The 23477-nt window shown below is 53.4% G+C and overlaps 6 protein-coding genes across 6 annotated transcripts; 4 read left to right on the forward strand and 2 right to left on the reverse strand.

Annotated features, from left to right (window-relative positions):
- Positions 1-71: 71 nt before the first annotated feature.
- Positions 72-1319, forward strand: PODANS_2_12210 (uncharacterized protein; the record flags this gene model as incomplete). The annotated part of the gene is made up of 1 exon (XM_001912002.1): positions 72-1319. The coding sequence occupies one exon, from the start codon at positions 72-74 to the stop codon at positions 1317-1319; it is 1248 nt and encodes a 415-aa protein (XP_001912037.1).
- Positions 1320-6449: 5130 nt separating this feature from the next.
- Positions 6450-7725, forward strand: PODANS_2_12220 (uncharacterized protein; the record flags this gene model as incomplete). The annotated part of the gene is made up of 3 exons (XM_001912003.1): positions 6450-7248; positions 7320-7577; positions 7637-7725. The coding sequence occupies 3 exons, from the start codon at positions 6450-6452 to the stop codon at positions 7723-7725; spliced, it is 1146 nt and encodes a 381-aa protein (XP_001912038.1).
- A 5691-nt stretch (positions 7726-13416) lies between these two features.
- On the reverse strand, positions 13417-14278 carry PODANS_2_12230 (uncharacterized protein; the record flags this gene model as incomplete). Its single annotated transcript, XM_001912004.1, has 5 exons — positions 13417-13427; positions 13490-13824; positions 13892-13965; positions 14098-14150; positions 14227-14278. The coding sequence occupies 5 exons, from the start codon at positions 14276-14278 to the stop codon at positions 13417-13419; spliced, it is 525 nt and encodes a 174-aa protein (XP_001912039.1).
- A 1515-nt stretch (positions 14279-15793) lies between these two features.
- Positions 15794-17730, forward strand: PODANS_2_12240 (uncharacterized protein; the record flags this gene model as incomplete). Its single annotated transcript, XM_001912005.1, has 3 exons — positions 15794-15940; positions 16080-16850; positions 16918-17730. The coding sequence occupies 3 exons, from the start codon at positions 15794-15796 to the stop codon at positions 17728-17730; spliced, it is 1731 nt and encodes a 576-aa protein (XP_001912040.1).
- A 2211-nt stretch (positions 17731-19941) lies between these two features.
- On the forward strand, positions 19942-21060 carry PODANS_2_12250 (uncharacterized protein; the record flags this gene model as incomplete). The annotated part of the gene is made up of 1 exon (XM_001912006.1): positions 19942-21060. The coding sequence occupies one exon, from the start codon at positions 19942-19944 to the stop codon at positions 21058-21060; it is 1119 nt and encodes a 372-aa protein (XP_001912041.1).
- Positions 21061-21513: 453 nt separating this feature from the next.
- Positions 21514-23098, reverse strand: PODANS_2_12260 (uncharacterized protein; the record flags this gene model as incomplete). Its single annotated transcript, XM_001912007.1, has 3 exons — positions 21514-21561; positions 21622-22219; positions 22299-23098. The coding sequence occupies 3 exons, from the start codon at positions 23096-23098 to the stop codon at positions 21514-21516; spliced, it is 1446 nt and encodes a 481-aa protein (XP_001912042.1).
- Positions 23099-23477: the final 379 nt, after the last annotated feature.

Genomic DNA, 23477 nt, shown 5'->3' on the forward strand with positions numbered 1-23477 from the left:
ATTCCTGCGGTTGTTCCGTGGCGAGCTCCCGGCGGCCGACACCCTCCGATGGGAGATAGCACCACGCGATAATGGCCTCAATACCAACAACAAGACGAGGGCTCGCCGTCGCCATGCGGGGAACCGTGAGACCTCGGTCTCTCGAGCAACAATTTCAGGCACTGCGACTAAACGCTAAGGGTTCTAGGTGCCTGTCCACCCAGTCCTTCCAGACCGCTCCCGAGATCGATTCCGTGAAGCTCGAGGGCACGATTCGAGCCAGACACGCCCGCGCGGTACCAGTATCGCCATCCTACTTCTCGCGCACATCGCGGTTCAACGACAGCTATCTCGCCCTCGACAAGCTCCTCAGGATCTACGGAAATCTCCCCACCATTCCCGCCAACGCCGTCGAGCGCGTGTCTTGGAAGACCCTGGACGATTTCAGACATGCCGTCGGTGAACAGGTCAAGGCAACCGACTATGTAAAGTGCCTCGCCATCGTGAAGCGGTTACATCAGATTCACCCGAAAATCAAGCCTGCCCCGGTTATTCAGGCGTTGAACGACTTCAAGCGGAGTGTCCAGGCCTTCAGCAACGAAACTGTCAAGAAATCGCTTGATAAGTACGGGCGGTCTTTGGGCAGCGGCAGGAGGAAATCGTCTTCGGCCCGGGCTTGGCTTGTGGAGGGCAATGGGGAGGTTCTGGTCAATGGCAAGACCCTCGCGGATTATTTCGGACGGGTTCATGATCGCGAGAGTGCCGTCTGGGCGCTCCATGCCACTGGTCGCATGGACAAATACAATGTTTGGGCACGCGTGGAAGGAGGCGGTACCACAGGGCAGGCGGAGGCCCTTACTTTGGCCATTTCAAGAGCTCTCATGGTTCATGAGCCTGCTCTGAAACCTGCATTGAGAAGAGGCAAGTGCTGGCATGCGTGGCTTCACACTGGTTCCGGTTTTATGGGATATATGCTGACTGGTGTTTACTGTAGCTGGTTGTGTCACACGCGATCCAAGAAGGGTGGAGAGAAAGAAGCATGGCCGCGTGAAGGCGAGAAAGAGACCTGCGTGGGTCAAGAGATAGAGCGGTTTAGTGGAAGCATTGAGCTGTCTTGGGTTTCGCATAACGGATCGAGCCTGGGCAGGGTGCTGCCCCAGTTTTTCTCTATATGTAAGCCTGACTTCTGTAACAACCAAACTACCAACCATAGATGCGACTCAAGGGCTTGTTCGCACGGGCACTCCCATAACTGTACAATACAAAGCCATCGGGGCCCTCCGGTTTATAGAACACAACGTGCCCAGTCAGTCAAGGAGGGAAGGAGAAGGCATCTATAACGAGCCATACTATGCCTGAGAGGTCTCGGCAGGTCAGCCAACACGGCACGCCGCCGAACATGAGGCGACGAGGAGAGCCAGTGAGAATTCGGTTTGCCAACCGGAGGTGCTGCTCGGGCGGAAGGAAATGGGACAGAAACGTGGCAAGTCCTCGGTCCGCATGGCTTCTGCCCCTGCCCATAACCCAGTCTCCGGCTTGACGATTGGCTCTCGGTCAAACCATGTCGGCGACTTGTTGATTTTGGGAGACGGGATATATGAGCCGCACGAACGTGTTTCCAATTGTCCACGGCCTTGGCTAGGTATAGGACCACGATCCCCCTGACTGTCAAAACTAGACCATGCAGCGACCCACCAAAGTGCGACGATACGAACGGCCAGCCCGCGGGTAGAGAGAAAACGACATATGAACGGCTTGGTGTTGATGTGTTCTATATTACGTTACTCGGCGGTCACCAGAGTTGGTGACTGTTTGCCCTCCGGCAACGGCTTGCTTTCCACTGATCCGCGGTTTCATTCCGCCGTTGAGGAAGAACAGGTGGGCTGCCGCCTCGCACAGACATTGTGGCTTGACTAGTTGTCACACAAGGCTTCGAGAAGGGGTTCCCGAAGTGTATATGGGATGTTTTCGTAGTGTTGGGATGTTCCATGTGAGCTGATGCAAATCACATGGCTTACGACTCACCTCAGATTCCAACCTCGATATACTGTTGTCATCTTTAAAACACACTCAAACACAAAAGCCCAATGAGGAAGTCGCATGCTCAATAAGGTAAACCGTTACACCATGTCGAGGGTCCGGAGTTAGTCCAGTGCGATGACAGCTGAAAGGACAGAATTGCCTAGTTGATCCAGAGCTAGGTAGAGGCTAGTGTAGATGACGCCGAGTGCCGGATATGTTTAGAACGGATCATCTACAGGATCTAGTGCCAGTACGACGTTTGTGATTCAGACTCACCAACAGCATCAATTTAGGTGATCTACAAAAGCATTCAGCTTCCTAAGGTTGGAGATTGGCGACCACTTGAATCCAAACCTGGTGATGTCGCAGTCCCGCAATGTTTCTAAAGTCGTGAAGCATCATGAGCTGAATCGAAGACGCCTCCATCGCATGTCAACTCCGAAATCCGCCTGCCTTCAAACCGAGTCAACAACGGACGAGTGGATGCCCCTCGTCGGCTCACGCTCTCGAAGCGGATGATGGAAGTGAGGCATATCCGCGCCAGAAAAAAAACGAAGGTTCGCAGCTGGTTCATCATGCAATGCATCTCTGTCGAACGTCGTTGAGTACCAGCGGCCGTGTTGTCATGCGCATCAGGTAGTGGAAGTACATCGCGGCCTCAGCAAAGGGGGTTCCAGAAGCTGCCGCAATACAGCCTCTGATTGGGCGGCAACGGCTTCTTTGGCTGGCTTTGGGCCAACCCCCCGGTCAGATACGACGCGGTGCATGCGAGCACAGACAGGGATCTACCTCGCATCTCTGGACTCTGTTTGACGACATTCCACCCCTTCCCCTGGCATCTTTAAGTCAACGACATGGATCCGGGATCCATGAGCCCTCCTTCATTATAACAGATATACTAACCTAATGCACGACAGCACCGCTGTACCAGTACCTGTGGCCCAACCAACCAAGTGCCGACCTCCATCTCCGTCCAAGGGAAGAAAAAAAAGTCAGTTCTGCTCTGTCGGAGGTGGTTGCACTTATGGCACCAATGCCCTGCACGAGGCGTGGGAGACATGGAAGCAGCAGTAGGGCAATAATGGGAAGGGTAATTGTAATTGATCTCTTCTCTTGCTATTTAGCTATCTAGGATCCAACGCTCAGACAGTGGATTCCAACAGCCTTTTCCATTCCTTCAAACAAATGGATATCGGGCCGGCCCAATGCGTTCTGGCGGGAGTTTCGAGATGGGAAGGGTTGGGACCGAAAAACCACTCATCTTCTTCCATCCTGTTCTGCGCTGCTGAGGTAGCCCAGGTGCTGCAGCCGCTACACGCGATAGTGGAGAGAACATCCTGCGGGCACTCCGGCTCCTTTCACCACCACCGCGAGGTGTAAATATTCTCTCAGCCAAGAACTTGGACACTGACTGATTCATTCAGTGATTCGTGGGGCCCCTTTTTTTTACGCCGGCAGTTGCTTTTTTCCTCCCACAAGAGTACCTACCGCAAGTCCGCAGCAGCCCGACAGCTTAGCGGCTGGCACTTGTGAGACATTTGAAGCATCTGCCCTTTCCCTTGGGACCAGGGAAGGAAGTACTTGCCAAACCGGGCGACGTGACGGTCTCAAACAGAGCGATGATTTGACGCACCCTTAGTGAGTGAGTTCCAGGGCCAGAGCCCTGGTTCCATCTGGTCGTTGGCCCAGGCATGACGAATGTAGAGGGAAGGTGTGGTCCACTTTAAAACCCTGCCATTTTGGGACGGCACGTTTTTCACGTCCAGCGAGAGAGGGTCTTGCTGTGAGGCCGGGAGGGCAGGGCAGGGCAGCCAGTGGAATTGTTTTCTCTGGAGATCATCACGCTGGACACACCAACCGTTTTCCCGCCCATCGCCTCGTACCGGACAACTGACCAAGGATGCCATAATACGGATTCAACGAACAGGCAGAGGTTTCCGCGCCAAGTATTCAGAGGTCGGCGCTCTTGTCGCTCGTTGTTTGATGTTGGCTCCAACGCTATCCAGGGTTCTCGGCATCTTGTTCGTGCTGTCCAGGTCCCCATGCGAGCCAAGCTGTTTAGTACCATCGCCCCATTAGGCCCTCTTACCTGTCATCATCAAGATCGGAGCCTCATCCGTTTTATTTCTCAGATTTCTCTTTCCATTACCTCAGAAGACCGGGTCTGCCAAAACCAAAACGCCATGCCGAGGCACGGGCCGACCATGCGGACCTGCAAGCTACCGAGTAACCAGGCAGAAGAGACAGATGGTTGAATCACCAATGAAAAGGAAAAAAACAAGAGGATGTTGCTGCACAGGAGAAACAAAAACGCAGAGCGGTTTCGTTGCCAGACAAACGGTTCTTGGGGCATCGCTCAAGGGGTCTGGTCTACGGCCAATGTTTCGAACATTGAGACTGTTAGCCCGACATCTCGCCAGTCCCGGCCTCACCTTAGCTTCCGAGGCTATGATTGATCGGTTGACAATGACCTCGACATTAGCACGGCCATTGCCCAAGTCTGTGACCGAGGGCAGGGGATTCTGTGACTTCTTTCTTTTCTCCCTACCGGTTTGTCTGACAATGGGTTATGGAATGAGCTTCTGTCCGGAGAGAACTGCTCGAAAACTCAGCATCAACTCTTTATTCGTCGATGCTACGGAGGGGGCATATCCCACACGCTCCGCCTGGTCAACACCACCGCAAAACAAGTAAGCCATCGCCAATTCAGACGTCACACATCATCATCAGCGCGGCTCGGGTTCTACGTACGCCACAGATTCACATTCAGCCCGGCAAGCCTTCCGGATCCCAAGATCCACCGAGCCCCCTGTCTGCCCGCGATCCGATCCTGGCGCTGGAAAGGCGTCTCGCTTCGTGGGGGGGGGTCGCCGTAGATCTCTCGGCCCTGCTTAAACCCCCAGTCCATCTGAACATTGTTTCTCAATACACACCTCACATAGCACCCCATGTGTGTCTTAAGCCAAGAGGTCCATTCTGTCTAGGTACGTCGCCCGTGGATCTAAAATGGCTGTGGGTGGGTGTGGAGAAGCGTCAAAGTCCTCCAGATCGACGAGGGACTAAAGAGGTACCTTGCCTTGCTAGTACCTCTATGTATACTCCATTGCCCAGCACCAAGCCGCACTTTTCTACCTTTGCCCTGTTGTTGAACTTTCTTTTTGTTCTCTTGCGGCAACCTAGCTCGGCATTCACACTACATCTCCCTGCGCCTCCAACGGCCAGTCTTGGGAAGTATACACGCTAGTCTCTCCAAACAACCGACGATATCGCCGACACTGCTGTGCAGTTTGGAGTAGTCGCCGTTGTGGTTGTCTGCGCAGCCGCGCTTCTGCTGACCGTGCAGCCCGGTCTGAGTCCTGATACCCAAATCCACCTGCGAGCGAGCAAGCAAATTCTCGGGAGTCGTCTATATAAGACCCGAGCCGATTCGTGTCTAGTCCCGCAGTCTCCACGCACAACCAAACTCGGCGGTCCCTTGCCTTTGCTCTCTCTTCTTCCCGACCATTTGCTGCGATAACATCATCCAGCCATACAAGTTCTGGACCCCCCTCCGCTGATTCAGCAAGACTCGACCTCCTACACTGCGTTTCTGAGCTGTAGGTGAACGCGAGTCAGGCTTTCCGCAGCATTCTCGAAGCCCTTCAACAAGGCCAAAGCCTGGAGAGACTTGAACCTCGAAAGCCTTCGGCTTTGTAACTTTTGAAGCCTGTCAGTCTTTGACCTGGGATCTTCCCAGCTGGTTCCCCTCCACCGTTGATCTATCGCCGTCTCTCTCCGCTCGGAGCCAAGTTTCTCTCCCACACCGAACACCAGGTCCCTCCTTGCCCCTTCTGATACCGCAATCGGCGACTATCCAAGGCAAGATCCGTCCTGCCTTCGACTGGTCAAGTCCGTTCCATCTCCACTCTCGCGCGCAGAGCCCTCCTTAGCTCTTGCGGGACTTGTGGCCTCACCTCACCCGCTGTGGCAGAAAGAAAATCTATCCGCGGGCTCTGAGCCTATCGTCGTCATCGAGAAAACACATCACGGCTGCGCCAGATATCACCCGGCGACCTACGGCTTCCCGCTTCACGGCTCTCGGCTGGATACTTCGAATTCACACGTCGGTAACACCACGGGTTCCAAGGGTCTGGAAACGCGGCGTCTTCTAATCGTTTTCACTGACGGCGTTGACACGTCCGTTTCCCCCTAGCGGTTGTTAGTTGATTTCCGTTGCGTTAGTGTTGCTTGCGCGCGCGTGCGGTCATCACTCCTTACCGCACCACCAAAGTTTTTTTCTCATTTTTCGACATCGAGATCTACCGGAGACACCTGTGGTCCGTGGCCGATCGACTCGCCAACGAAGCCGGGTCTTTTTTACCTCGCGCGTCTACTCCACTCTCTAGCGGGACACGGAGTGGACTCGGCAACACTTGGACTTCGCAGGCAGTTATTTCGACGTCAAGGGCATGGACGACTCTCGAGGCCAGAGGAGGCAGAATGATCCGCCCACCTACAGCCGGCAACATCACCCCGCGCTGCAGGCGCAGGCAGGACAGGATCGGAGGTCATTTACGGGTACACAGAGAGATAGCAGGTTCCAGACGACATCACTGAGTTCTTCGCCCGCCGGATCTTCCCGCGGAATGGGTGGTTCAGCCGGATACGGCGCTTACTACCAGGACTCAACAACGACCTCGTTCCCCACGACGGCCATGACACAGGGCGCGCTGGGCTATCATCACTCTGCCGCTGACTACGGACAGCCAGACTCACGGCAAACACAGAGCTTTGCCGGCACGTACAATCCATCCATGATGTACAACGTCCAGCAGGCAACAGGGGGGCAGAGTGCCGGCGTGTACGATGCGAGTCAACAGTTTTCCTCGCGGCAAGCCGCAGGTCTTCCAATGATGACGGATGTCACGGCCCCCTACTTCTCAAGCGAGCCAACCAATACCACATCCGCCCTCCAAGCCCAGGCGCAGACGTCAAGCACGCCACAGGTATATCAGCAGCCGGGCTTGCATGGCTATTCCACCAGCAGCATGGCAGCCATTGGAGGAATCACTACGCAGACCACTCCTGCTGCGGAAGTCAGGATGGAGGAAGAATATCCCGCCACAGGAGGGCTGGACGATGCATATGCGCAATACCAATCAGCGCTCAAGGGAATTTTCAAGGACATCCGAAATGGTGCTCTAGCCACTGCCGGAGAATCCCTTCTTCAGGTCTCGACTTGGCTTTTGGGACACGTTGTTGAACTAGGTAAGTCGGGTGAAACTTTTTCCACCCTGGGTCTCTCGAAACCTGCTTCTGACAGTGATCCCTTGCTCCAGGCCTCACGTCTGACGATCAGAATCTCCATGGCGAACGTATCAAGCTGTGGAACGACTTCAACTATGCCTGGCTCGGCATGTTCCAGCGCCAGAAAGAAATGATAGAATCCGGACAGCAATTACAGCGCTCCCAAAGCCTAGTGCCGCAAGAAGAGCTGGAAAAGATGGCCAAGGAGCTGATCAAGTATTGCGACAACATCGAGCGACATGGTCTGGTAGACTATCAGTACGGAGTATGGGAAGAGCAAATTATCGAAAGTACGTATCACAACGGCCCCTTTTTGATCTAGCTACTTGATCACTAACCACCGCACCAGTCCTTGGAGAGTGCGTCGATCTTTACGAGTCGGCCAACGCCTCTGGCAGCAGCGGAGGCGAGGGATCCTCCAGCTCACGTCGGCGATGAAGAGGCTGAAGAACGAGGACGCAGTCAATTGATGTCTGGCTTTTCCCAATCCGGAGATTAGTTTTGACCTTTTGGAGTCTTTCGATGTCAGAACCCAGACATTCATGTACCACCACATTGCCTCGCGCTCCACATGCATCATTTGTGTGTCTTTCTTTTCCTTGGCTGTTTGCCCTGTTTATCGGTTGTCGTGTGCTCCAGCAAGGAGTTGGGCGGGTCACCTTAATACCTCTTATGTTTTGTGGGGATGTATTGGGAGTGGGAGGACAGAGAGCTGGACGATGTGGGATGTGATGAAGGCATCTCTTCTCTAGCTCTCGCTCGGCGCTCCTGGGAATGGAGCGTTTTCCTAATCTGGGGTTGGATCTTACGGCAAAGGGGGAGAACACATGCAAGGGCCCGCAACGTCCGTGACGACCTGCGGAATAGGAAAGGCTTCTTCTAGCGGAGGTTGCCGCCTCGGATCTCTTTGATGGAAAGGCGGTTGGTGATTCTGGCCAATTGGGCTATGGAGCTTTTCAGAGCATTGCTTTCTTGTGTATCTTCTATTAGGAACGGGTTCGTCAGGAATCCGACAGGGCAAGGATGTTGTGAAGCTCTCTGCCATGGCAGAACCTCCCACAAGGAGGAGATGGAAACCGGCTTGTACCGCTTTGATCAATTGAGGAAAAGTTATCAAGATGTTTGTGATGATGACCGTATATGCCTCTTGGCCAGGGCTGCGCAGAGATACGAGTATAACTGGCCGGGGGCAACGCCGTAAGTGACGAACATGGGCAATGATGGATTACAGGTCTGGATCAGGTGAATAAAACAGAAAAACATCGAGTAAATAAAAAAGTTGGCCAGTGGTATGTTGTTCGTACCTGTCACCAGTGTACATGAATACAATCCACCTCGAAGCACCCTTATCTATCTCATCATGCTCTTGCAAGTCACCAAATGAAGCTGATGAAGGCTGATTACTGATAAACAAGGCTTGAGAAGCAAAATCAGAACAGGGCTGAGGGTTATATCGCCCTCAACAACGGGGGCCAACGCCTCAATGGGTCACCTCAGCTGATGTATCACGGCGTTGAGTGATCAGTCCATCTGTCAGGAAAGCCCAGGGGGGGGGATGAGTTGAAATTGGGATGGGGGCTCCAGTGGTTAGACTGTTACACAGGGCAAGAAAGACCGAGTTACATGCGATGTCTCCGAGCAGCGCTGAAAGCAGAAACTAGCGGCGCTGCAATTGAAAGCGCCAAGGCCCCGTGAGACAGAGAAACTGGCCCAATCAGTTTGCAACGTTTGCCAGACGGGGCCAACCAAACTGCTGGGTCAGGGCCGGCTAGCTCTTTTGGGCCAATAGCACTTTCTCACTTTATTATCCCGAATCCCTTATTTCTACCTGGCTTTCTTTTCCCAGATCATCACACCCACATCCTCAACGAGACCGCGGTCGGTCGGCACTACCAGCAGCAGAAGGATTGATTGTCTTCTCAACTCATCGCCCCATCTTGTCTGCGGTTCTCCTCCACGTCGGCCCCTACCCGTTGACACCCCCTGGTCGTGTTGTCGGCACACACACATTATCTCTCCACCATGAGAGGCAGGTGAAGTTACAACGCCAAGAAGCCTTGTTGTGCAGAGACAAAGTTACACCAGATTGACAAATGTGTCTCGCAACACCAAAGTACCCATCAGGTACCCGGTTGCGCTGCAGAATCGAGTGGGCCTCGCGCTACTGCAAGTCACCCGCCAGTTGTCACTCACATTTCACCTGCACACATCTCCAGCCGATCGCCTTTCCCAGGGAGCCATCTCCCGTCCGTCCCCTGATATTATATCGAGTGCCACAGCAGCAGAAACCGTGCAGCTCACTGGTTTCCCTGCAGGAACACTTGTCAGCGTCAGACTCACCTTTGATCCTCATCTTCAACATCCCCTCTCTGATTGGGCACAGCACACGGCCGACCTCGCCGACCGAGATAACAAGCACAGAGACGCCAAGACACAGGCGATGGCGCTCATCAACTTTTGCGGGTGATTGCAGCGAGATGTCTCTGACCCGTGGTAGAAACGGCGACTTATACATCAGCTCCGAAATGGCCTGTACTCTCCGACCTACCTATCTACGATCAAACTACACACCACCACTACCTTACTTGCTAGACATACGAAGGGCGTCTGTGCTTGCCCAACAGCGGAAAGATTACAAAGTTCGTCTTACATACAGTCTCCGCCTACCCCGTGGCTTTTTGTTTTCCAAGGTGGACCACTAGGAGGCACATCATTAGGGTATCAACAAGCATTCGATGCTTAGGATCACCCCCTCCATGATCTCCAGATCTCCGCAGCCGAGTCCCAGAACCATGGATCGAGATTCGGACGGCGCACATCAACCAACACCCCCACAGGACAGGGGTCTGGGTAGCTGTCAAGCATTTCTGGGGTCCAGTGAGCTGAGGAACTAGGTACCCTGTCACGTTTTCATCAGCTTGCCTCAGTTGTATCACATTTTCACATCCCGCATTTCAAAACCTCAAAAGCAACAAAACAGAAGAGCCAAGCCGACGCGATGGTGACCGAGCCGCTTTTCCGCAGGGCATGAAGCTCACCTTACTTAACTGGGTGAAAGCTAACACACTTCGATCTAACTTGTAGTGTTTTATGTGAGGCTTACCGGAGTGTTTACTCCTTGCTGAAGATGATGAGGATTGGCATCGACATTGCCGTAATGAGGGATGAACAGAAAACGATGATACCGCGACACCCAGCCGAGCTGGCTTGGAATATGTCTGTGGATACCCGAGACAAGATACCAAAAGACTGAGGGTTGGAACTCAGATACACGGGGAACTGACAACCGCCATCCAGCCTCGTTTGTGACAGATCACCGCCCTCTATCCCTCCCCACGGCAACGCTTCCTGTGTTTCTCGGGTCTTGATCGCCAGTCTCAGGCCGCCCAGCCCAGCCCTCAACTTTGACAGACGCCTGCCAAACAGGGACAGGACAAGTAACGTCCACCATTAGGGAGCTAGTCGTCGGTCCGCCGCCGGGCGCCCCAGATTTAGGGCCATCACCATGATTAGCCTGTAGGATGCCGCTGTGGCTTTAGTCAAGAACCCCGTCCTCCATCTCCCCTGCCTTGAAGGAAAAGGCCTAGCCTAGGAGTCACATGAGGTTTGCTTTGACATACCCTACAGCGACTTCCACGGATGGATGATCAAGGGAACCTTGAGGGAGCGGAAGAGGGACAGGAGGCCTAAGGTTTTCGGGTTTTTTGTTCTGCTCGAGGACATGGCCGGGCACACACACAACGCTCGAGCAGAGTCGTTGCGTATATGGGCCATGGAGTGTGACATTTGCAAGAAGAAGTCAGACAAGGTACACTGACTGGACGGACTTTATTCAACGCCCCATGCACGTAGCCGACAAGGGGATCACTTACATACATGCATGGTGAGCCATACGAGGGAGGAATGCAGGTCGCTCCTCCTACACCCTCTCCCTCCACAGCCAGGGACATCATCCTTCGTGTTTCTTCTTCTACTCACCGAGACCTTCATGGGTAGGTGAGTAGATTCCGCGTGTGACTGGACTGCAACCGCCCGTGAGGGTTAGGGAGTAGAAGAACAAAGTTTGCGAGGGAGAGGTGGCGGCGCCTGCACCGGTCCGTTCGGCTAGGGTGCATTAGTTTTTGAAGGGAAAAGGTAGGCCGGGCTGGAGGGGATGGACATGTGATTTGTTGATCTGGGCCGAGAGGGAGTGGGAGGGCTGGGGAGGGCGGGTTACTAGGTTGGGTACTCCGTACATATGGCGGTGGTGTGGGTGGTGAGTGAGGCTGTGGGTTGGGTCACTTTGCGGTGTGGTGAGGGTGAGGTTGAGTACATAGGGAGGTGTATGTACATAGGGTGGGTGGAAGGGTGGGGGGTGCGGGGGGTATGCATAGCTTACCACGAACGGAGAGCAAAAGTCACACCATTAGGTGTACTCTGTTTGGAAAGGTAAGGCTGTAGAGGTATGTTTGATGTCAAAGTGTCCAGATGGATTGATGATGATAGGTTGAGACTGTTTTCATGGAGATGTACCGTAATGTAATGAGATGACAAGCATGGCAATGGAAACTATTGATCGATTATTTGTCTAGTGATCATGGCCGTCTCTCTCTCTCTCTCACTCACTCACTCACTCACACACACACACACACACACACACACACACACACACACACACACGGATGGTGCCTGCGTTGGACACTCACACCGAGGCACACCTCGCCTAAGCGGTGGGTGATTTCTTTTGACAGGAAAGCAGCAAGCATAACGTAGAAGACAGATGTGAGGCGCACACCGGTTTCATAGTTTTTTTCTTCTTTTGTTTCAAGTAACAACCTAGGCTGGGCATATCCACACGCACGCGGTGTTGTCATGAGTTTGCCTACCGCGATCCCTAATCTCTCACTAGGTAGGTAGGATCACTCATGGAGGTAGGCGTCAGTACACAGGCAAAAGAGTTGGGGAGGAGATGCGGTGATGGCTTTTTGCTTAGATCTGTGAATGGGTGGGGTTCAGCCTTGATTCATGTCAGTTACTGATTCCTTCTAACAGGGTGAGAGGATGTGGGCGGGTAGGTTGGCGATTGAGATTTCCAAGTTGATCTACTGCCAGGTTGACGCAACGGCGGCCAAGTGGAAAGCTTTCCAGGATGGGAGAGAGTTGGAGAAACAATAACAGGGCGTTTGCTTGGAGTTAGTTGCTTGTTTTGGTATACTATGGGGGGACGGGGTAAAAGCATTTCTTTACTGCTTGGCTCTTTCGACAAAATGACATATCAGCCCTCCTACTATGCTTTAGAGTGGAGGTAGATAGTTTGTGAGTTACAGGTAGGTACCTGTAGTATAGTAAAGAGCACGCAGGATATGGAGTCTGTCCACTGCCTACATGCCTCCGTGTACAAAGGGGGGCAGGCTAACCCCCTTCTTGCCCTCTTGAAGTGCTGATTTTGAAAACGGAAAGACGTTCCGAAAAAGATGCTGGCCGTTGCTACAGTATATATGTATCACACTTATCTTGCTTTGACTAGGAATGGAGGGGCTAACTATCTTCTTAAACTTTGTGTGAACAAAAGTCCATTCCATTTCAAGCCATCACTAGTTGGTTTGTTGTTTATATCGCTTATTCGCTGTGATTTATGGCGAAGAGGATTCAAAACACCTCGGCTTAGGCCCTTTGCCAACATACTCACCGACTCAAAAACAAAAAGTTGAGACTGCCGGTGGGAAATCAAGGCTTTTGGGAAATAGTTCAATGGGGACTTTGGGAATGGTTGACAGAGAGCACTGTTGACATGAATCAATATACGGCCAGAAATAGTTCAATAGGCCTGCCTTTAAACACAGTTTACTACTTCTTGCTATCTTCACTGGGCCTGGCATCTTTTGATGGTTAAGGAACAAGGCAATGGTCTTGACGCCAACACTTACAGCAACTCGAGGCTGAGAAATCAGCATAGAAGTAGGGTAAGAAAAAAAGAACAAATCAAGCGAAAATCAGTAAGAAAGAATTGTCATATCATTAGTCCATTTCATGCTTCATTTCATGCCACCTTGCTGTGTGCTGTGCTGTGCTGTGCTATGCTAGAAAACTCTCTTGTTTGGTTGTCTAATGTTCGCAAAGCATGCCTGCCCATCATTCCTCTCCCCAGGTCTAGAATTGATCTGTTCATCTTGTTTTAGCAAACACAAGCCCTTCGTCACTTCGAAATCGAGGGAGAACATACCTAGCGTCATACTCATGCTGACATCCGTATTCTCCACCATCTTGGTAAACTCCTCAAAACTGATCTTCCCGTCCTTGTCCAGGTCGGCCTCCATGATGGTCTTGTCCACAATCTGCTGCAGCTGCTGGTCCTTGAGGTTGTTGCCCACCATCATCTTCAGGACGATGAACAGCTCGCCGTTGGAGATGTAGCCGTCACGGTCAATGTCGTAGACCTTGAAGGCGAACCGGAGCTTCTGCTCCTTGTTGCCCTTGGAGGAGAAGGCGGAAAGGCCAGAGACGAACTCTTGGAAGTCGACGTCGCCGCCGCCGTCTTCGTCGAAGATGGCAATCATTCTTTGGGATGGGTGTTAGTATTTGGGGGTTGGGTGAGAGGAAGGGGGGGGGGGGGGGAGGTACCTACCTGGTGGCGAGTGGGTTGGAGGATATTTGAGGGAGCGAAAGGAACTCCTCGCGCTCGATAGTGCCGGAGTTATCCTGTTTGTGTTGAACATGTCGTATTAGCCCCATATTCGTCATATCTCTCCCATTCTCTCGGGACATTCCCATCCTCTTTCCTGTTCCTATTCCCCGTTGATCCTTGTTCTAACAAATATGAAATGAACATGCCTTATCCAACTTCATAAACCTCTTCCGCAGCCGGTCAACTTCATCCCTGTCGACTATTCATGGTGAAAAAAACCACATGTCAATGACTTGTCCCCATCATTTCTCCTGAATGTCATGGTGAAAACCAACAGTTGGACCCCTGAACAATGTTGTCCAGCACGCTGCTGGTCTGGTTGCCCATTTTGACTGATAATTATCGTCCGCCGAGTATTATATTTCTGCCTGTATGCTCTCGTCTAGAGAATGTCTTCTTAAAGAAGAAGGGAAAAAAGTCGGTTGGAGCGGTTTGGTGCTGTCGCGAGTCGTCAGTGGCGGTAAAGGTGCGGCGGAGGGTGTCGATCAGGTTAATGAAAGAATGCTGAGTGTTGAAAGGGTCAAGTTTGCGCAAGAAATCAAAACCAAACAGGACCAGATATCAAAGAAGGTTGCTGAATAAAGCTGCCCGCTACTCTCTACTCGTGAGATATCGATATCGGCGCAGGCGGTCGGCGGTCGAGGCTGCAGGAGCAAGTAGTGTAATTCGGTACCCAAGCTCCAGGTTCGTCGTTCGTGATATTGCAGCGGAACAAGTTGATCCGTCCGTCAGGTGAGGCTGAGGTTCGTCTAGTTCAGGAGCTTTTCCCCAACTCCTATTTTCGATGAGGGTTTGCTTTGCGATCAACAACACACGGCTTCTGGACTCTCTCCCAAACCCAACTGGCGGCGGCGACTTACGAAAAGCGGGGTGCGGCACAAGAAAGAGGTTCCAAATCAGGCCCCCCAGCCCAGGGTTTGACGGGGAGTGGGGGTGATCTCAAGCCACAAGCTGCCGCCACACACGGTCGTCATGAATGGCGCACGAGCCACATTTATTCCAGGTTGCCTTGGCAAACGAAGCGAGGCAACAAACGGGCAGGGCCTCACCTTGATTTGTTCTCACCTCACCTTGCGCGTCACCCCCCCGGCCGCGAACCAGCGTCGCGTTCAGGCGCCCATCCATGGCAAGCTGAGGAAGGCGAAAGAACGGAATGCACGTGCCAGACACAGCGCAAAGAGAGAAGTTGTATGAGAGATTGAACTGCAGTCCAATCACACTATAAAATATCAGTGGTTGATGATCATGATACTTTATGAGATTTCAAATAAAGTGGCTTTAAAATGTCGAATTTGAAGCTAAAAAAAGTCCATTCCCTTATTTGCAGTGAACTAACAATGAAATAAAAAAAAAACTGACGTCAAGACATTGCGCGGCTGTGAATTGTTCCAAGCATCTCCTCTCCAAGATAAGGGATGCGCTCTTTCGCAGTAGCAGAGCCTGATTTTTAGGTGCAAAGAGGGGCAGATTGCTTGGTGTTTGTTGCTGCTGCTGCGCCCTTTGAACAATTTACTGGGTGCAGCACGGGAAATGCACGCTCTCCCAATCGGCTAGGCAGGTAGGGAAGAGTGGGCACGTTCCCCCCCTTTCAAAGAGCCCGGCCAAAGTCAGCCAATCGCCAGAAGCGTCCTGGAACACGCCGCCAAAACAGCAAATTCTGCGCCAGAACTTCAACGACACTCCATCGCGATACGAGAATTTGGCCATCAAAATACCACCAACAACGCCATTTTTGCATCGAAAAAATCGATACACTCCTTTCGCATGGTCCGCTGAATGATTTAAAAAAATTTATTAGGGGTTTCCCCAGGCTTTTTGCCCCTCTCACCGCCCTTAGCAGCCATGGCGACCCGGAAGGTTAGGATCAAGAAGTTGGCTCCAAAAACGCCTCTATCCGTCCTCAGAGAAGACCAAATCGACCCTTCAGAATACGAACAACTCACCTCCGAAGCCCAAATCGCAACCGGTGTCGAACAGGCCGAGGAAAATGTATGTCAAAAACTCACCTTGATTGACGGCCACGTGTCACGTGCACCAGCACGTGCACGGACCATATCAAGTTGCCCTTACACCACAAGACTTACCCAACAGCACTTGATAGCATCTGATACTGACCTTGAAATGACAGGAGTACCATCTTCAGGCAGTCCTGCAGCATGCAGGTGTCGCTGCCGACAAGGAAATTCCCGTCCCACCACCACAGGAGAGCACACTCAACTATGACGAGCTCTACTCACAGCGGTGCTCCCAGCCATCAACATATATCCGCTTTTCTCAAACAGTAGAAGAATGCATAGGATGCATGTATGACATGACGGAGGAGGACGATGTTTTTCTCAAGGCATACAACTCAAAACGAGCCGCCTCTGCCCAGCTCTCAGAAGATGACTTTGAGAAGATCATGGAGGTGTATGAGGACACCGCCTTCATCAAAACCCCGTTTGCCTCAATAGACCAGACAATAGCCCCATATGAGGAGATGCTCCAAGGCCTTCAAAGCTTGGAGAGAGGAAAGGTCATGCCTCACGCCAAAGAGATCTATGAGTATTGGAAATCACGGCGGCAAGCTCTGAGCAACCGACCGTTACATCCCACTCTCAAGTTTGAGATCTCCCCTGACAGTGATGACATGGACCCCTATGTCTGTTTCCGTCGGCGAGAAGTACGTGCCACTCGCAAGACAAGAGCACGAGATGTGCTGTGCGCAGATAAGCTCAAGCGACTGCGGAGGGAGCTTGAGGATGCGCGCCAGTTGGCCATGGCTGCCCACCAAAGGGAGCTTTTCAAGGCCGAGATGCTCAAGACTGACCGCGCCATCTTTGAGACGCGCGGGACACTCAAGGAGCTCAAGGTCAGGTTGGGGATCAAGACCGACGACGAAGATCTCGTCAACCAAAAGGTCAGTCTATCATGCCCTCTCCTACTGCCACCACCCCCAACGGATTCTGACCCGTCTCCAGCCCCAGAAACGAAAAGCGCCAGAGGCCCCTGCCGTCCAGCGACCCCCACCACCTGCCCAACTTCGTATGCCCGTACGACCAGATGGCCGTCCTGCCGAGGCAGATCTCTCGCAGCTGGCTGATCGCCTTGCTGAGAAGGAGAACGAGCTCCGGATTGATATCGAGAAGAAGGTGCTGACCCATAGCGAATGGAATCGCAACTATGTGGACTTGACTAGGGGTCCGTTGTCTCCGGTGCATGGGCCCCTTCAAGATCCCAACTTTAGGCCAGCCAAGACCCAATATCTGATGACACCACCAGCTTCGGCGTCGTCGGTATCCATGGAGGAACCCACCCCTATGGAGCTTGACAAGCCAGAAAAGCCACGAGACTTTGGCCCGCTCTTGAAATTTAGGGGAGTAGCTCCGGATGAGGAGTCGAGAGCAAACCCGCCATCGTACCGTCGGCGTATTGGTCGTCTCAATCGGCTGTGGATTGATCGTCGTGGCTTGGCTAGTCCTCCCCGTGAAGTCAGCGCAGAACAGTACGACCGCTGGAAATATGACCAGTCGTCGGATGATGAGGACGAGCCCGAGGTGTACGAGGTTGATCCCTTTGATACCCGGGCACTGAAATTCCGCGCCTCTGTCCCGCCTCCAGTGTGGATGACACACCGAGTAGTTCCTAACTCAAGAACTATGATGCCAGCCGCGCAGGCTGCGATGATGCAGCAACAACAGCATCAGCAGCAACATCCAATACCACCAAACCAACCGGCGTCACTACCAGCACAACTGCAGGCGACGAAATCGCCTGCACAAGTGAAGGGAGCAACATGAAGTTGTCCTTTGTGCTTTTGTGTATTTCGCCCTTATTTTTCCCCGTCGCCCGTTCAGGATGCGACGGGAGCAGCAAGCCACAAAGGTGGTCTTGCTCTGTATATCCCCTCTCTCAACACTCCGATGGTGCATTTAGCGATGGGCTTGAAACAAGAGGAGCCCGTCGTGGCTGGCGAGGAGTTCGGTGCAGTTGGTTTTTGTGTAGCATATAATTGCGGAAGCGAGCGGGCGAGTGACGGATGATGTATAGACGACGGTGAAGACTATGCCATAGACATAGACGTCAGGGACAAGGGCCAAGGCGTGCCGGGCGGCTGAATAATAAAAAAAGAAAGCAGTGATATCTGCAAAAACTAATTTGTCGTTCCAAACTTGCCGAAGTCGTGGTATTGGTGTGAGAATTTGCGCGAAGAATCGGAGGCGTTGTTTGGGTCCCAGTTATAGGTCCTGAGCGCCGGTGGTAGCTCGACAAAGTTTATCCCACAACCAATTGTGGAACTCACTCCGCAGCCGTTGAACATCGACATGGCCGAGGGCGGATGCGACGCATCAAGGCAGGTTGTGCCCAACGAAGCCGAGAGCATAACTCGAAGGGCTTTTCGCAGAATGCTGTGCAGAAGGTTGGAAATCATCTTCCTGGCGAAAAGAAAGATGTCATCCCGGGAGGCAAATGGTAGCCGATGCGCCGGTGATTTTGCATCCCTGGGTGGAGTGATTGTTGGCGAGGGCTTTGTTCCACAGGAGAAGCACAAACCAGCAGCGGGCTCAGAAGCAATTCCCAGCTGACCACAGAAATGTGGGTCCACCTCTCATCCCAGCATGACGACCCTATCCGGGGGCGAACGGCAGGATGAAAAGGAGGAGCAATGTGTGCAATACCGACGCCGGAATCGTCGCGAGCTCTCGACATCGGCGTGAACGGTTCCGCTGAAAACTCTTGCGTGCTCTGTTGCTGGCACCGGCCGAGACCAAGGCAGAGGCAGAGAGCCACATGCGCGGGAATTCCGGGTCTTGATATCTGTGCAAGACGGCCACCCGTAGAGTAGAGGAGAGCGCAAGCTTGTCAGATGAAGGGAAAACCAAGCTGTGACAGATCTCGAACACCGTAGCGATCCTGAGCAGGAGCGAGGCCACGTAGGAGTGTGGTTCGCCGGGGACAGATCAATGGCGAGCAGGCAGCTCCCGTGAGGGAAACAAGGCGCCATTGGCAGCTCCCGCGGGCTGATGCCGGGTATTTTTGAAGCAGATAGATGTGGAAGACTGTGACAAGTTTCCTCGAGGACGACGGTGTTTTGTGCGCTGATCGTGCATCTCTGGGTAAAAGCAAAGTCAGTCTCGGAATCATAAGCGCCGGAAGAAAGCCTTCCGCCAGGATGGAGGACGCCGTGGCAGGCAAGCTTGAGGTTTCCGGAGAAGGAAAGCAGAAAATAGAACATACCTGAAGAATCGAGAGATCACGGAGGAGGAGATATACTCTTCGCCACCGGAGGTGCGGTCTTCAGGCCGGGAGGAGGGTGAAAGATCAGCATTGCTGGAGATAAGCACCAGAGCTCAGCTGGGACCCATGCGCTGGTCTTCAGGGGAGGAAATCGGGGTCAGAAAATGGAGGAGGGCAAAAGGTTTTGCAAGATGATGGTACAGACGAAGGAGGGGAAGGCTCCCGGTGTGCCGGACATCATGGCAGGCAATGTGTTGTGTGTGTGGCAGGATTGCTGATGTCGACAGCGATGGCTGCTAAAGAGAATTGGTACTTTCTCAGTGCAGTGGGGCCCACACTACCGAAGCCCCCAAAAGGCGTCGACTCCAGTCTTGCGGAGCCCTGCATCCTGATCCAATCGGGAAGTGCGCACGAGCCAAGAAAGCTTCGGTACGTACCCAGGCAGATCAAACGTCCTGACCCCTCAGGGAAAGAAACCTATGCCCCGCTGACGAAATATCCGTCCCGTCAAAAAGCTACCCCTCCTGCAGGCTATCGGCGGCCATCAGAGTTAATAACGACGTCTAAGAGACGAAGGCATTTTGTAGACTAACAGAGGCCTGATATTCACCTCGACTCTCTACGACCTATCAATTGAGTTTCTACACGTCAACCCGACTCCTCGTCCCAGCAAGCAACAACGCGCAACAACCCAGCGAAGTTCAGCCACCTCTCAACCCTCCACCCCACCCCCACCATCCTCATCCCAACTCTGAATACTATCTAATCCGATCATGTCTCAACCTCACTCACCACCACCACCACCAGCACAACCACAACCCCCCAACATGACAGACCTCCTCAAAAAACCCCGCCGAATAGCCCTCGGCTGTGAGGGCTCAGCCAACAAACTGGGCATTGGCATCATCCTCCACGAAAACGACACCTCCACCGTCCTCTCCAACATCCGCCACACCTTCGTTTCCCCCCCCGGCACCGGCTTTCTCCCCAAAGACACCGCCGCCCACCACCGCTCCTTCTTCGTCCGCATCGCCCTCCAAGCCCTCCGTGTCGCCAACATCACCATCCCAGATATAGACTGCATCTGCTACACCCGCGGCCCCGGCATGGGCGCCCCCCTCACCTCGGTCGCCATCGCCGCCCGAACCCTTTCTCTCTTGTGGAACAAACCCCTCGTCGGCGTCAACCACTGCGTAGGCCACATCGAAATGGGCCGCGCCATCACCGGCGCCTCCCACCCCGTAGTATTGTACGTTTCCGGAGGCAACACCCAAGTCATAGCCTACGCCGAGCAACGCTACCGCATCTTTGGCGAAGCCCTCGACATAGCGGTAGGAAACTGCCTAGACAGATTCGCCCGAACACTAGAAATAAGCAACGACCCTGCCCCAGGGTATAATATCGAACAGCTCGCCAAACAAGGCGGGCGCATCCTCCTCGACCTCCCCTATGCAGTAAAAGGGATGGACTGCTCCTTCAGCGGGATCCTAACCCGGGCGGACGAGCTGGCGGCGCATATGAAGAGCGGGGGGAAAGGCCCAGACGGGGAAGCGTTTACACCCGCGGATCTGTGCTTTTCGCTTCAGGAAACGATTTTTGCCATGCTGGTCGAGATCACGGAACGGGCGATGGCGCACGTGGGGAGTTCCCAGGTTCTGATCGTGGGGGGTGTGGGCTGCAACGAAAGACTACAGGAGATGATGGGTGCCATGGCGGCGGAGAGGGGGGGGAGCGTCTATGCCACAGACGAGAGGTTCTGCATCGACAATGGGATCATGATTGCGCACGCTGGGCTGCTGGCATACGAGACTGGGTTCCAGACCCCCATCGAGGAAAGTACGTGTACCCAGCGGTTTAGGACGGATGAGGTGTTGGTGAAATGGAGAAAGTGATGCATGATACCAAAGAGAAGAAGAAACAAGGTTTCACACCGAACTAAACAAACAGTTTTGGACCCCTTGTGAAAAGGTAGTTGTATTTGCATCTGGTCGGGCTGGTGGCCGTTTGGATCAAACAGTCCATGACCCCACCCACTCGTCATTTCCCCCGTTTCAACAAAAGCTCCGACCTACATGATATCGAGACACGCAATTCTCACATAAGCCCAAGTGATATCTCTTTCTCTTTCAGACCATCAAAAACGTAGCCCGCCCGGCATACACACACACCATCATCTTCTGATGGTGTTACCAAAGTCTGGCCACCAATTCATATTACTCCAAGAAACCCCGGCCTCTAAAAACACTGCCATGCAAAAAAACAAAGCCCTGCCTCCCGCCACCACCAATCCATGATAGTAATAATTCTTGGAATTAGCGTTAAATCATGTAAGAAAAAGGAAATATCTAGATCCCTTCTGTCGTCGTGGGCTTGTACATGATCGTGGTCACATACTGGTTGATACATGTCAGCTTACCATCAACAAAACTCTTATTACTACAAAATAAACATACCTTGCTCTTATACCTCGTCGTCGCTGAAACTGCCAAAATGTTATTCTTGATGCTGCTCGTCGCCAAGTGATTCAACACCGTATGGTTCGGCATGTTCAAGACGCTATTGTCGTCCTTGATCAGCGTCGCCGCGTTCAAAATCGGCTTGCCCAAGAAGCCGGGAAGTGCTGGTGGCATGGGGAGCTTCTCAATCGCCGAGCAGGCAGTATTGTACTGTGGCGCATCCTCCTGCAGATCAAAGTCGAGGAGATATCTTGGGATCTTGTGGGCAAACAGCTCGGCTGGCGGACAGTCCCTGAAGCTGGCTTTTGGCTGCTGCTGGTTCGACTCCTCTTCCGAGACGGGGTTCTGCGACCTCTCAGTCGTCTGCTGTCCGTCCTTGGCCGGAGCTCCAGCTGCCGCGGCACCACTACCACTTTCCGCGGCGGAGGGGAGGTCGTCTGGGTTGACTTCGATGTAGTTGACAAGGTTATTTCCAAAGTCGACAGTTGTTGGGAGGTCGGGGGATGTCTGCATTTGGCCATCTACCAAGAATCGAATGTGGTGGGTGCCGGGGAGAATGTCGATCGTGGTCGCAAATACACCTGGCCGTCCCTCGCTGTGTCGAGGAAAATCTTTGTTAGCCTCTTCTTCAGAACCTAAATTCTGCGCTGAACGGGGCCTTCAACAGCACTTACACCGGATGTAACCTCGTCTTGCGATTCCACTGAAAGATGGTCCCCGTAACGTAGACCTTGTCACCTCCGCGCTTCCATTCTAACCTCGTGGGCACCGTCGGCCTATTCTTGTCCACCAAAAGTCCCTCTGGGTCATCGTCATCCAACACCGAAGCATTGCTGACATTTGACGGGGGGCGCACCAGCCCTTGCGAATCCAACTCCTCGACATCCTCCAATGGCTGTCCAATATCGGCAGGCGAGATAATCGGCGAACCGGGCGTGTGAACCTCCTCCTCGATGGGGAGGGGCAGCCGCGGCGGGCGCGTCATATACGACATATCTTGCAAGCTACTATGCGGCATGACGACGGATTCGTATATGTCTTCGGACCTTGGTGAGCGGGGCGACCTCGGGGACGAAGGCGAGTTGTGAGAATAAGGGACAGCCACGGGCTTGGCGGGCTCATGCGAGGGGCCGGGTATGCCCTGCTTGACGTCGACGGGCTTCGCAACCGTCGTGGAGCGGTCAGCCGTCACCGAGGACGACGGGGTGGAATAACCCGGGGGGGATGCGGCGCGGGGTCGGTGCTGCAGTGATTTTGGCCGGTTGCTGCTGCTGGACGGTGGCTGGACGGCGGTGCCCTGGGCTTGGGTGAGGGAGGGTTCGGGCGGGGCGGCGAGCCGGTGAGTCTGTACCGGAATCGGATGTTTGTTATCTCGCCTCACGGGCCGTGGAGACTCATTTTGGCTTCCTGGGGCGTTGGATTGGGAGGATGACGGCTGGCTCGTGGGTTTTGATGTGGAGGGGCTGTTTCCCATTTTTAATCAACCTTTCTTCTCCGGGCGTGCCTGCTGTCCGATAGCAGCACACGCGAACCGGAAACAAAATCGAAGGGTGGGAGAGCAGTGAAGCTTGGGCTGGCGGGTACGGGGTGGTGCTGGGTGCTAGGAGGTGCTGGGTCCTAGCGGAGTATTCGCTATGTAACAGAAAAACACAACAGATGGGAGTGCCGGAGAGCGATAACAAAGGGGAGACTGGCTCAACCTTGACTCCGATACGGTTAAGAAAAGAAGCGGACGACAGAGAATTCGGCCAGTTTCAACCGCGGGTAAAGCCAATTCAGAAGGTAAATGGTTCAGCAGATGGAGGTGCTGAGGTCCACTGTCTGGGGGTTCAGTCGTTTTTGATGGATCGATA

Source organism: Podospora anserina, chromosome 2 (genome assembly GCF_000226545.1).
Source record: "Podospora anserina S mat+ genomic DNA chromosome 2, supercontig 2".
Taxonomy (NCBI): Eukaryota; Fungi; Ascomycota; class Sordariomycetes; order Sordariales; family Podosporaceae; genus Podospora; species Podospora anserina.